Genomic DNA, 14,296 nt, shown 5'->3' with positions numbered 1-14,296 from the left:
ACACTGCTGCTAATAGAAATAAAAATTTAGTATTTTTTCTATCCTCAATTCTTTTTTTACCTTGTGTTTCATGCTTATTTTTCTCACTGGTGATGTCTGACTTTAAGAATGCTTCACTGCTACAGAGCATGCTGTCAAGTTCATACTCAAAAAGAGATTATTCTGCCCACTGCTTTCCCATAGAACTGATCTTTGAGGATGAATTAGGGACTGTGTAGGCTTCACAGAACTCTCTACTCTCTTCTAAGGCAGATGTGTCAGTATGAAAACCATTGATTTATAGGAAAATGGGGTGGGGGCTGAAGATGAGGGGGTAGAATAAAAATGTCTGTGTTACAGGATATGAGGGTAGAAGAACGGTAGAAATATTAAAAAAACGTATTATATGAAGAGTGGCTAAGCCAGGATACTTGTTGAAAAGTTATTACTTTATAAAAAGGTTTGTGCTGAAATGCACACCTGGGTTCTACATCGTTACTGTCAAAGGTAATGGAAGGTTAAAAAAAAAAAAAAAAAACAAACCCACTTAAGAAGTCTGGCAAGGAAACATTAGCTGACTTATCCCACACTATGTTTAATTAGTGGAAATTATGGCATTTTAAAAATCTTGGCTTAAAATGAACACTATAATGCCTTTCGGGGCATAATTCTCTTCAATGCTCTTTGTTACCCTAATGTGATGTAATTAGTACCTCCACTTGTGCGTAGACCCATATGTGTGTTTTATGTCAGATTTAGCCTTATCTATCATGGCTAAAATGATATTTTTATTTGCTCATACCTGAAATAGGAGAATGAAGTGAAAAGAGTTTTGTGAAGTATCTTTTCCCTGTGAGCTTTAATGTTCACAAAATTTGAAAATCTTACGAAGAGCAACTTGTCAGTGATGCAAGTTTAAATATGAATTTACTAGAAAATCCCATCTGCACAGGCAGGTAACTCTGAAGCTTTTCCCCTACAGTGCTCATATTTTATCAGCCCATACCCAACTACTTGTTATGTGGGAGGTAACTTAGTGAACAGCTTGCAGATGGTAAGATATGTGGATTTGGTTTTTTGCTTGGGTGATGTAGTTTGTTTTTGTTTCTGATGGAGTTACTGTTTCCAAGAAGTATGCTAATATTTCCAGCAATTAAACTTGTGAAAGTGACTACCATTAGATGAACATCTAAATAAGTTTAAGAAGGAGATACTGATGGTGTTCCGAATAGATCGGAAATAACATATGTGCCTATCAGTGTTTCCAAAATGCATGTATTTGAGAAAGCCTTACAAGAGTTCACTGAACATTTTATTTCCCAACTGTGTTAATGTAAGATTAATTTTTATTTTAAGTACGTTGTTCCATGTGGTGGTGGGGAAAATATTTTTCTTGGTTTAAGGCAAAAATGCTTAGCATTTCTAATAATTGAATCACAGATAACCCTTCCCCTATTTTAGCTGTTGTATAGGACTTTTTTCCAAAGGTATGTTTGACAGGTTTAGTTCATGTAATACATCAGAAGCATGAGCAACCAAAGGTTTAAGAACAATTTTATACGTAATGTATTTTATTTTGTTAAAACAGTCTGTTTAAAAGCAGGCAAAACTGCTGTTAATGAGAAGGATTTAGATGTATAAACATAATTTAGTCACTAAAACATCATTCAAGCTAGATACTTTCATAGTTTTGGATCCACGTTTTAATGCAATCTGTTGTTTAACCTTTTTTTTCCTTTATTAATAGTTACAGTGCACATTTTTTCTGCTACTAACAATCAAGTAAGGTCATTCTAGCAATTAGAAGCATAGTGTTTGGCCAAAATGTAGTGTAGGTTTATTTATCCCTTGATGAATTAGAAGCAGCTTGCATGTTGTGGCCAAAATGTGTATTACTGGCCTTGGATTTTTGGACTATGCTGATTTAATTGTTTTATACATGTTTGATTCTGGAATGATAAGTCCCTGAACTTTTATTGTCTTTTCCCTAGGATTTTAAGACAGGATTTGGTATCACCTTAATCCCTATGAATGTGGCAAATGTAAAAGAAGTGGATCGGACTGCAAAGCAATCTTTTGAAATAATTACTCCTTATAAAAGCTTTAGGTGAGAACTTTAATATTTATATTACAAAAGATGCAAATAACTAATGCACTGAAGAAATACTTGCTTCATACTACAGTGACTCATCTAGTTTGGATGCAAAGGTAATGTTTTTATTAAGAATGCGCAGCATTTTTTAAAAAACAAAGTCTCTGTGTTTCCTTAGGTCATTCTATGCTTTCGTTAAAGTTCAGGCTTTCAGTTTGGTATGTGGTAACATAAAAAGATTGAAAGTAACTCAGGAACTTAACTTGAACGTTACAAAAGCTATGTAGCTCATGCTAGTAGTGGTTGTGTTGAAAACTGAACACAAAAACAGAGGGAGTTTTCATTGACTAAAAATACAAAATAATCATTCCATCTTAGGTTTTATATATGTGTAGAGGAAGATTTTTTTTTTTGATGGTGATTTCGAGTGTAAATGTAATAAAATAAATAAGAGAGACTACAGGCTATGTTTAATTGGGCTTTAAAATAAAGATCAATAACACAGAAAAGTCAATTGTTTCAGCTTTACAGCAGAGTCGGAAAGAGAGAAACAAGACTGGATTGAAGCACTACATCAATCGATAGCAGAAACTCTGTCTGATTATGAAGTAGCTGAGAAGATTTGGTTCAATGAGTCCAACAGGAGCTGTGCTGACTGTAAAGCTCCCAGTCCTGACTGGGCATCCATCAATCTCTGTGTTGTCATTTGTAAGAAGTGCGCAGGTAGAGTAATTAATGACAAGCTCTGTGGGTTCTACAAAATGTCATATTTGCATATCTGTGTATGTCCTTGAATTGGCTTGTTTATTTTTACAGTGCCATTCTTGTGAACGTTTTGACAAACAAAAAGTGAACATACCTTTTTTTTTTTTTTTTTTTTTTTTTGTTTAATACCAAGGTCATCCTTATTCTAAAGCACTTCCATGCATAAATGACAGGTCTGTAAGGTGATTGGTTTCCCTCAGATGAATAATCCTTCACAGTTAGTGGAAATTAAGACATGTTAGCACTTCATGGGAAATGGCTGGTTTTTGCAAGGCTGGATGCCAAAGGATAACAATTATTCTATTACATCAGGGCATATTTTACTGCCAATAGGGATAGCTTTTTCAGATACTACTAAAAATCTAGTTCTATCATGTTTTTATATTTAAATATGTGCTTAAGCACTAGATTCAGGAAAATAGTTTATAACTAGGCTTTCTTTCAACACAACCCTCCCAAAAGTATTCTACATCAGATAGCCAGCTCTGTTTATTCATTACTATCAAATGCAATCCACTTTTTTATTTTGGTGCTTTTATTTTATATTCAAATGTCAAACCAAGCCTTTTTTAAAAATAGCAATTAGAATAAATCTGTCTTCATTAAATATTTTTGTGACATCAGCAGAAGAGAAACCCAGTTTGAGTGCTTTTGTTAAGTAAAAATACTCTTGGATTTTCAGGACAGCACAGATCTTTAGGACCAAGAGATTCAAAGGTCCGGAGTCTAAAAATGGATGCCAGCATTTGGAGCAATGAACTTATTGAGGTATGTTGTGATATTCTAACTCTTTGTTCCATCTTGAAACCTACTGTATGAATAGGAGTTATTTATTGCTTTACTCACAAGAAGGCTGAATATATAGCTGCTGTTAGAGTAAACTCAATGTTTCTGGGAATAATTTACCTTTGTGTCATTCAAAATACTCATTTAATTTGATAACCATCTGTACAATTTCTCTTAGTATTTCTCCAAGCATCTAGTTTTTTTGGGGAAAAAGAAAGAAAATCCTTTTGGAGAGCAATCATGATGGCCAATATTGGGAAGGGGAAAAGAAAGGAAACTTCTCACTACCAGTTTAGTTGCTTAGAGTGTTTAAAAAGTGGTGCTGATAGAGAGGGTTGAGTCATCAGTGTTTTCTTTAAAACATATGCTAGACGTCTCTGGCCTTTTACTGGTATTTTCTAATATGTACTGAAATATTAACTGGTTAGCCTTGTAAAGCTATGTTGCTATTGATGGTAAATGATGACAACAGACTTTATTATTCATTTATAGATGATACAGGCAGTGACTGAGAGAGGCTTTCATTTCATCTCCTGCAGGCATTTTCCTTTCTTGAATAACTTTCTTTTTCAACTTTTAGCAGCTGAAAACTATTTAGAGGCTAGCTTCATATCCTTTATGCTATTTTGCTTGTTTTTTTTCTTGCATCTCATCCAGCTTTTTATCATCATTGGAAATAAGAGGGCAAACAGTTTTTGGGCAGGAAATCTTCCTCCAGATGAAGAGCTGCATATGGATGCACCTGCAGAAAAAAGGATAGCATTCATTACACAAAAATACAAAGAGGGAAAGTTCAGGAAAGCACCTTTTCCCTACAAAACCAAGGAACAGTTGAATAAGGTAATACTAGAATGAGTAAGCCCATACCATACCTTTTGTGTTCTATTGTATCTGTGTGCAATTTGGTCATCTTGTTAAACAGGTGAGAAATAAATTCAGAATCCTGAGTGACATTCTCACAGAGCTGAATAAGGGTTGTTTTGGAGCGTTTACTGGAGTCATTTCATGATTTCTTAGTTCCTAGTTTTTCCAGTTTGCTTGTAAAAGGTTATGGTACCTATATGGTGCCTGTAATATGTCTTCCAGAGCATTCAATGAATATGGTTCTTTATTTTTCTTCAAATGCACACCCTAGGGATGCAAATTTCCACTTCACTTCTTTAGATTCCTTCTTTATGTGTTTTTGATATCTTATATATGTCTGACATCTAACATTCCAGTACAGTAGCTGATTCAGTGTTATCGATGGTGAAAGTAGCTCATGCACAATTACATAGTAGCTTGTAGCTAATTGGAAATGAAACAAGCTAAAATTAATGTTGAAAAATGTGTGTTCACAGTGTTTCCTTTTACACAAATAACACAAATTCTTTACAGTTATAAAGTGGGAAATGGTAATTATAATTACCAATTTCTGTGTAATTTCTGATGTCCATTTGACTGACTTCTAATATCTGTTCATTTCAGTCATGATTGTTTAGGGTTTATGAATATAGAAGAGTCTAAATGCATATATTTTTACAATGCTAATGCATTCAATTGCATGAGTCAAATTGTCTCAAAGGGTGTGCAGAGATCGTGGGGAGGCAGTAACATTTGAAAGTTATTGTGGTTTGAAATAGAGAGGTCTCGTTTGTTCAGTGGTTATTGTGTCGAAAGGAAGTGTTATTTTTCCATACATTTTATAAGTTGTATGTTAGTTATACACATAAGAAGTTAAAATAAGGGCATATAAGAATAGTTGTCATTAAAACACTTCTAGCCAAAGTATAGAACCATCTCACTTGTATAGTTTGAATTTAGGTTTTCTGCATTTCGTTGGAATTGGGAAACATTTTTGGGCTTCATGGGGAACTCTTTATGTCTTTGCAAAGTAAAATATTTGGATTGTTTTCTTTTTATTGGTAGCAACTGTGAGAGACTTTATTTAATATTCTAACTGTGGACCACAGAAAATAGCTCTGTGTTTTACAGGCTTGATTTTTCTGAAGTCTGTGTTTTTTGTTGGCTGAGGGGGAAGGGTGTCTGTCAATTAATCATTTAACTGCTGGGGAAAAAATATCAGATGTAATGGTCAAATCCTCTATAGAGACATAAAATTACCGTGTAATAAGGTGGTCATTGCCAAGTAATTCTAGAACTTTTACTGGATGGTCTGCCCTGTCATCTCGTGCCTGCTGGATGTTTATATGTCTATTAGAGCAGCTGAATTTTAGAGTAGTACTCTTCTTATGTTGAGTGACTTCTGCCTTAATCATTTCAGAAAAACTCATTCATTAACTAAGTGATTTAAATACATACTAAGTCAAAGAAATTGTTATGAAATAGATTGCTGTAATTGTGTAGCTACTCCTGGTTTTAAGGTTTTGGACCAACATTTTGAAAGGAAAAAAAAAGTTTTGTTATGTTTGTCTGTCTTTGTGTATACAAAAATTGAAAGGGGACTGATGTTTTAGGATGCGGTGAGATCTTTAAATCTCAAGGAAGATGATCAAGTATGAAAATACTCTAAAGAATAGTTGCCTTATTGACTGTGACCATAGTTTTGAGAAACTACCCATGAATTTCAGTCTGTTTCCTAGTAATAGAGTTTAAGTATCAAATCTTGTTTGGTTGAACTTTTGAGGTCTGAAATAATAAGATTTTTTTCTTCAGTAGTTTGGTGTGTGAAGGAAAATGAGGGGGAATTTTTCATGTAAGTATCAACAAGCTTCCCCTCCAGTTGTATTAATTGATGTTATCCTTCCCAAGTGAAACTTGTGGCAGCAACATCTTGCAGGGTTTGGGTTGATGATGTTTTTGGGTTTTCTTTTTTTGTTGTTGCTGCTTTTTTCTAGATTCAGACCATACTTCATGATTCCTGCTACTTCTCAATGTTTATGGTCTTTGAAAATGCAGAGGAACTATGTTGAGGGTGAAAGGATTTGCATCTAAATTACATGTATTTGTTGCCAATAACTTTTAATTTAAACAGACGACTTATTTTCCTTCTCTGTGATAAGGCCCTGTGTGCTGCCGTAGTTAAACAAGATGTGCTAGAAACTCTGATGTTGCTGTTTAGTGGGGCTGATGCTATGTGTGCCACTGGAGACCCTGTTTACAGTACTCCATATTTACTAGCCAAGAAAGCTGGACAAAGACTGCAAATGGAATTCCTGTACCATAATAAGTTCTCAGGTAGGATATATTCTCTTTGTTTTGATCTTCTAATTTTATATTGAGCAAAAGGGAAGGAAGGAATTCAGAAGAAAAATTGGCATTGAGTTGAACAACAGTGGTACAGCAGAGGGGGAGTTGTGATGGCATTAACTGTATTTCAGCAGACAGCGTATGTAATTATGTACAAGTTACTTTTATTTTGCTCAGACGTAAAGTTTAGGACTTAAAAAAATAATAAAAAAGCCAGTGATAACTCATACCCTTATTTATAACACAGAAGAAAAATGTAATTTGTTCTGCCAATATTATCAGTTTTTTACCAGAAAAAAATGGGTATATACAGTTAACGTGTATCTAAAGTATTTGTCTGGGGCATTGTTTTTTCTTAAAAATTGTTTAAATGGATATCTACCCCTACTGCACACAGACCTACCTGTTTTTTCAAAAACTCTCCTCCCAAAATAAAACTCACCTCTTGAACCTGTAATATGATCTATCCCAGCAAACTATCTTTTTTTTCAGATCACAACTTCTGTTACAGCTTGGAGCACGTGATAAACTTTGGCCTTGAAAGTCAACAGTTCTGGTTGCTGTGTGTGACTGTTACGAGGCTCTTGAAAACAGAAGGCTATTCTTAAAAATAAATACATACATAAATTTTAGAGTAGGGCCGTACAGTATCTGAAGCAGTCTGGGAATGAAAGTTCACATGCAGATTTACACTGGAAAAAATAAGCCATGCTATTCTGCAGCCAGCATTGTGGACATACTCCTGGACCAACTTTCCGTTGTCTTGTGCTACTCTGCAAAGTAACACTGCATAGTCTGAACAACAAAAGTTTTAGTGGGAAACGCAGGAATGATTTAGGGCTTCCTAGGGCAAACACGGCACCTTAAGTTCCTCCTGAGCATTGCTCTGTCACAAGTGCCAGGCACTGGATCCTAGGATGTTGAGCTCAGTCACTGTGCAAACATGCAGCTATGGGTTTTTTTTCTAGCTATGCTCTCAAGTGGTCCTAAGGCTATAGAGAGAAGTTTGCTTGTCTTGGCTCTGTCTTTTCTACTTAGAGCCTTCCAGCCAAGGCAGCATCACCATGTGCTGGTGCTAGTGTTTGTTCTTCTCTTCAGAGAAAGGCAGGTCGTTGCAGGTTGACAGCGATTCTCTGAATCGTTGTCTGTCTGCTGCCAGAGTTGGTGGTAAACTTCTAGATAAGCCCCCAAGAGAAACAATTCCCTTCTGTTGAAGTATGTTACATAAGGGATGAAAATAAAAGCTTAGTACACCAGAAAACCGTATTTTAGATTACGTTGGCAAGCAGTGGTAGACAACGGCAATGTAACAAATGTGAACCAATGTGGGGTTTTTTTATTAGTATGTAAGAATTTTACTCTAATCGTAAAAATAAATCGGTAAGATGTATTTGTGCTGTAGTAAAGATATTACAGAGCAACTGCATATCTGCAGATATGCAGTTAGAAAGACCTGTGGAGAAAATGGTTATAACTGATAGAACTGAAGTTCTGTATGTTACTTACTCCTTTGTCTTTTAATAGACTTCCCAAACTATGATACTTGTTTTGAAAGTGGCTTCTCTGAAGATTCTTCACATTCCACCTTTCTTTGTGAATTCTTATACAAAGTTTCTTCCAATACTGCTAAGCTGCTTACAGAGAAGAAATTAAAAGAAGGTATTTCACTTTTACTTTATGCATTTGAATAAACATGAATATGTATTGTTTGGATTAATTTGGTTCTTTTTAACCTATTGCATTAATTTTCAAAAGATAAAATGTCTTTGACATGACATATCCTCTTTTGATTCGGTAGACCACTTTCAGATAAAGAAAATACTGATTGTCTTTATCGCTTTATTCGGTGGTTGACAGGGGGAAAAAACTGAACTGCTGAAAAATTATTCAGTTAACAACAGTTATTGATAAATAAAAAACACTTAGAAACGTTTCTCACTTTAATTATATTTAGATGGATGCTACTAACTGCCAAAAAGTAGTTTCCATCTAAAATGATAACATTCCAGAAATCATTTAAAAGTATCACTGACTTCTTAGTAGGAGTCCAAATGGCTAACACCTAGGATATTTCTCAAGCTCACAAATTTTAAAAGTATTCTGAGTGGAAGTGAGCCCTTCCAACAACTTTACAACAAATTGAGCTTTATGGGGTGAAAATGTGTGTATATCACAGTAGATATACATGGTCATCTGTGTATATCAGTCTTCCATGATTTTTTTTTTTTGAGAGAGATGTTTCAGATTTTTTTTTTCAGCTTTTTTTTCCTTTTTCTCCCCAGTTATGTTACTATATTTTTATTCCATCTAAACAAACAAATGATGTGGATTTTTAAAATCTGGGCTGATTTATGGTTGAGTTTATTGTTCCTAAAATCTTGACATGGTATCCTGTGTCAGTATATACATATTTTTGTATGATTGTGTCCATATTCTTGTGGTGTATGCCTTTAAGATCCTTAGTGGAGATTAAAGCATGTTAAAGCATATAACTCCTATTTAAATATGCTTTTGAAGAATCTGTATGTTAGTGTGGGTCCAAATACTTGAAAGCATTGGATGATCAGCAGAACTAATGCCTGATCACAGGCATTTCCCAGTAACTTTGCAGTTGGCAACAAAGATACCTGTTGTGGCAGAGGACTGTTGCTGGACAGGACTTTCTTGAGGATTGTTCTGAAACTGCACTGAGATTATTCAGGAAAGAAAGGAATAATTGCAAACCTCACTACTACTTGCTCTAAGTGCAGACCTTGTCTTCTGTGCTGTGGGTATCTATATTCATTAAAAACCTTAAGGGGGGGGGGGGGGGGGCAAAAAAAGACCCCACTAAGAGAAGTAGAGAGCATATACAAGGCAATACTACTGGTCTCTTCTAACACAGTGGTATATTAGAAGTACAGTATAAGTTTGTAAATACCTGTATTTAGCTTAGCATTGCACTTACTACTTGGAGGAAGGTACAATAAATGGAAAGGAACCAGATTTCCCTTAGCTCAGGTTTTGGCCTCTCAAATTGTGATAGTGTCTTGTAGATCGTAAATGTTCTGCTGTTTGTTTTTTTGGGGGATTTTTTTTTTCGGGTGTGTGTTTGCTTTGTTTTTGCATTAATGTTGAATTACCTATATGTTTGTCAGGGCTGATGTTTCTGGGATGGGTGCTTTACAGATACATAGGAAGATAGGTTTCCCTGACCATTTGCAGTTTAAGAAGACAAATGACAAACGGAACAAGGGAGGAAGTGTAATAATAACATCCTTTCAACAACAAAAAAACCCTGCAATTTTGAATTAGAAACTGCTCTTGCCTGAGGGTTCTAATATATCTCAGACGTGTAAGAAGTAGTATGACAGAAGGTTTTTTTTTGCTATTTAAAGCAGAAACATGTAATCTTTTTTCCCTTCTGTATTGATTTTTTTTTTCCCTACATCAAGAACCTTTCTACTTTTATAAAATCTCATTAACATGAAGTAATATGGGATATGCATATCGCAGATTGTTGGGAATAGGTAGTAATATTTTTGTTTTTCCTTCTTACTGTCTTTAGAAAATAATTTGATGGTTAGAGTACTAATGTTTGAGAGATACAGTTTCAGTTCCCTCCTCTGCCTGCAAAGATTCAAATAAGAAGGTTACATTACCCAAAAAAGTGACCTAGCTGTTTAGTTCTAGAGAAAAGAAATAAGCTCTCCTGTTGAAGCAGTTCTGACTTTCTGTGAACTAACTGAGTTCTCACTGGGCCAGAGAGGGAGCAGCACCATTCTCTAATTGGGGATTACAGCACTTGTCTAAATTTTGGGCCCTGTCCCAAAGCACATTGGGCTTTTGATCTACTGATTTTTATTTTTTTTTTAATGCTGTTTGTGAAAAGGGCTGCAAGCCAGAATCCTATTAAGCTGTCTAACCATTAAACTAGAGTGAAGTTCTTCCTCAGTGTTAAGAATCTCTGAGGCAGTTGTCAGCCTTGCCTTTAGAGCCAAGGGCTGAAAATTTAAGCACTGTTTGTTGTCACAGAAAACTCATCTCTTTGTGGGCTGAGCCCTAATGGTAAGAGGACACTCAAGAAATCATTCAGTGATGTGAATTGAACCCAGGTTTTATAACAACCAGGTGGAACACCTGGAAATACAGACCAGCTTTTCATTATGTGGGTTTCGGGTATTGCAGGAGAGAATAAGCCAACTTTGTGTGTAGTTCTCATTATAGCAGCATCAGTGGTTTCAGCAGGGGTGCATAACTTTTGGGGAAAGTTGTTGTTAATTATCAGCTGTTGATGATCAGCAGGAAGAGAGCTCAAACACTGGTGCTATTCTGATGCAATGGATCAAAAAGTAAAGGTTAGAGGTTTAGTGGCTCAGGTTTGATTTTTTTACCTCTGTGTTTAGTGTAAAAGGTTTTATGGAGCCCTGTTAAAAGTCTTGACATTCCAAAATCATCCTTGAGAGTTGTAACAGTTTAATGAATATTGAAGCAGTGAGCTATTTTGTAGAATAGACTTTGGGGGATGGGAGGGGGAAAGCTGGGGGACAAAACCCCCTAAACAATCAAAACCTCCAAGTTTGATGCTCAACTCCTGTAAACCTATACATTTTCAAACCTTTTATCTTATGTATATTTTAGTATTTAAAATGTGTATTTAGACAGAATATAGATAGAACTAGATAGCAAGTAGCATGATAGAAATAAATACTAATAAAATAGTGCCGAGACATTTATAAAACTTGTATAAATCATATAGCAAATAACAGAAAAACTTATTGGATGAAATATCAGATAACATACTAAGTAAGTATTGGCTAACTACAACTGCAGTTTGGGTTTTTTTGTTTGATTTGTGTGGCTTTTTTTCCAGAACTGTTTTACCAAATTCTCACAAATACTTTACCAGAAAATTTGGAGCTGTATAGGAATTTTAAGACCGTAGAAGTAAAGAGAGTATTTTCTCTTAGGACCTGCTTCTCTGCAGTGGCGGTAATAGGTGCACCTAAAATTATATTCTAAGAACTAGATGTAAGCTAGAATGAATGCATTAATATTTTGAGTGGCAAATAGTCATTAATATGCTATGTCATGTGCTGTATTCATATTTTAGGTTCATAAGAGGGAGTAGACGTTCGGTCTTAATTAAATATGCCAAATAATACTTTTAAGTTGCTCTGCAGATTTTATTCCTCCACCTTGTATTTTTTTTTTAAAGTATAGATGGCAATTACTAGATACTCCAATATATCTAATTCAAAGTTATTTGAAGGTAGAATTCTTAACTACATAATTTAACCATGCTTAGCAACTGTAAATTCTTAAACATTGAAAGCACCCTACAAATGTTAGCATTTTGTAAACTACAGTGTTGCCAAATGAATTTACCCTTGCCAGGTATATATATGAATAGCAACAAGAGAGATCTCCAATTCATTCTAATGTGAACATGACATCCTGAAATGGCTATAGCTACTGCCTGTCTATGATGTATCCATTTATCTCCCCCAGTATACAGGAATAAATTCTGTACAATTTCATTACTATCTGACACTTGGGCGTGCAGTGGGAGAGAATTGAGCTCAACCACTGATGTACCTAGAAAGGGTTGTCCTATTAGTTTTTCTGTTCTTCAGTTTGTCATCCTCTACTATTTTGGTAGTGTATTTTTTTTTTTTTTTAAATTAATCATGTTAAATAATACAACTTCTAATAGTGTTTTCCTTGTGTTTTCTAGTAGTGTGCAATGGATACAAGTTCTGGCATGAATAACATTTTTTCTAGACTATTTGAAAGGCTGAAATCGTTTTCCTTGATCTTGTGACAGTGAGTGGACACCCAAGTGTTACCAAACGATGGAAGACAGATTGACTTGGTTTTGGCCTCTAGTTCCAGTAACTTGAAATAAAGAGTAGCCCTTTTTTGCTACTGCATACCATGATTCACTCACTCATTTTGCTATCTGCTCTTGTCAGAATATATTGTTCTTGTAGCTTTCAGTGTTTCTAACCTTGTAGTGTGTTTTCTTTCTTAACTCTCTTCTGCTAAACATGTAACGTGGTATTGGGTACCAGCTTCCCCCATCAAGTTCCACAGCAAGTGAAGTTAAAGCCCTATACAATGGCAAAGTTAACTTATGAAGCGCTTTAATATACTCATAAAGTAAAAATAAGTGTGTTATATTTGAAATACTCTTTTCTTAAATTACCATGTGCTAGAGTTTCTATAGGTTAAATAGTATCAACACAGACATTGAATTCCTGGCCCACTGAAGTCAATGAGACTGAGATTTCATCATAAATGTATTACTGTTACAACAGAGCTATGCATCCTGTGAGGCAACTTCTATAGGAAGAGGTAGTTTTTATTATTATGCCAACTGACTTTTCTATTATTTCTTTAATCACAGATTGCAACAAAAGGTGGTGCACTTTGGAAAGTGGCTTTCTGAGCTACTATGAAAATGATAAAACTACCACTCCTAATGGTATGATTGACATCAATGAAGTTATCTGTCTTGTAATGCACAAGTCAGACTTCTTTTTAAATAGAGGGTAGGTTCCCAAATTAATATTTCAATAAACAAATTCAGGTATATCAAAGATTTTATTCTGGGTTTTCAGAGCAGTTCATTTGTTCCTGAATTTTGAACATGCAATTTAGAAAAAAAGCTGAATTGTTTTATGTTGACTTAAAGAAATAAGTGGTAAGTGGTATTTGGGGATTTCTTTTTTTTTTAATAGTGATATAATGAAAATGTTAGGGCAATTTAAAAAGGCAGTGTAAATTAGATACATCTTTCTTATTAAAACTGTAATGCATATTCTCAGTGCTTAAAAGGTTACATGATGATAAATTGAACAATTAATACTCACTTTTCTTTCTGGGATTGACCTCTGCCTTAAGCCAAAACTCTTGCTTTGTTTCTTCCTGATAATAATGCAGCAGATTAGAGTTCTCCACAATGCTTTCTGTTTTGGTCACAGATCTATTGGTCTTTGAAACCCATTCTTTGTTCTGCAGTTGAGGACAACAGTGTAACTGTTGAACATTGTGTTAGTTTGAAGATAACTTTTTTTGTGGTCTTGTTTTTCTTTTATAACTCTCTCACATCCCATTTGTATGTTAAAAACATCACGTGGAGATTCACCTAAATCTGAGTTGCACCCCAGTGACACTTGATTTCTTTAGGGCAGCATTTTTGTTTAAACTATACTTTGGATCTGTCTAACAAACTCCGTAACACTTCCTTTTAAATTTCTTTGTGTGTGTGTGTGTGTGTGTGTGTATGTAAAATAACAAGATCTTTCTACAGTATAATCCTGTAATGCTTGTAGTTACAAAGCAAAAGTGTCTGCAAAGAAAACGGGCTATTCAGTAAGCTTCTGGAAAAGATAACGGGAAGAAAGGATGTTAGCTACTACAGAGATAAAGGGCATGCAGAAAGGAGAAATCCTGAAACATGGTGATGCCTCAACATGCTATAAAATACAGTGGAGATGGCCT

The 14,296-nt window shown here is 35.0% G+C and overlaps 1 protein-coding gene across 2 annotated transcripts in view; it reads left to right on the top strand.

Moving 5' to 3' along the window:
• The window catches only part of ARAP2 (ArfGAP with RhoGAP domain, ankyrin repeat and PH domain 2), a 168,352-nt gene that overhangs the window by 87,476 nt on the left and 66,580 nt on the right, over nt 1–14,296 (top strand). For both annotated transcript variants that reach the window (XM_076336072.1, XM_076336071.1), the window contains 7 exons: nt 1,971–2,086; nt 2,595–2,794; nt 3,519–3,604; nt 4,280–4,462; nt 6,625–6,799; nt 8,336–8,470; nt 13,200–13,344. In XM_076336072.1, coding sequence (XP_076192187.1) covers nt 1,971–2,086; nt 2,595–2,794; nt 3,519–3,604; nt 4,280–4,462; nt 6,625–6,799; nt 8,336–8,470; nt 13,200–13,344 — 1,040 coding nt within the window. The remainder of the gene's footprint in view (nt 1–1,970; nt 2,087–2,594; nt 2,795–3,518; nt 3,605–4,279; nt 4,463–6,624; nt 6,800–8,335; nt 8,471–13,199; nt 13,345–14,296) is intronic.

This window comes from Aptenodytes patagonicus, chromosome 4 (assembly GCF_965638725.1).
Source record: "Aptenodytes patagonicus chromosome 4, bAptPat1.pri.cur, whole genome shotgun sequence".
NCBI lineage: Eukaryota > Metazoa > Chordata > Aves > Sphenisciformes > Spheniscidae > Aptenodytes > Aptenodytes patagonicus.
The sequence above is the reverse complement of the archived record's forward strand: the minus strand, read 5'-3'. Positions and strand labels throughout refer to the sequence as shown.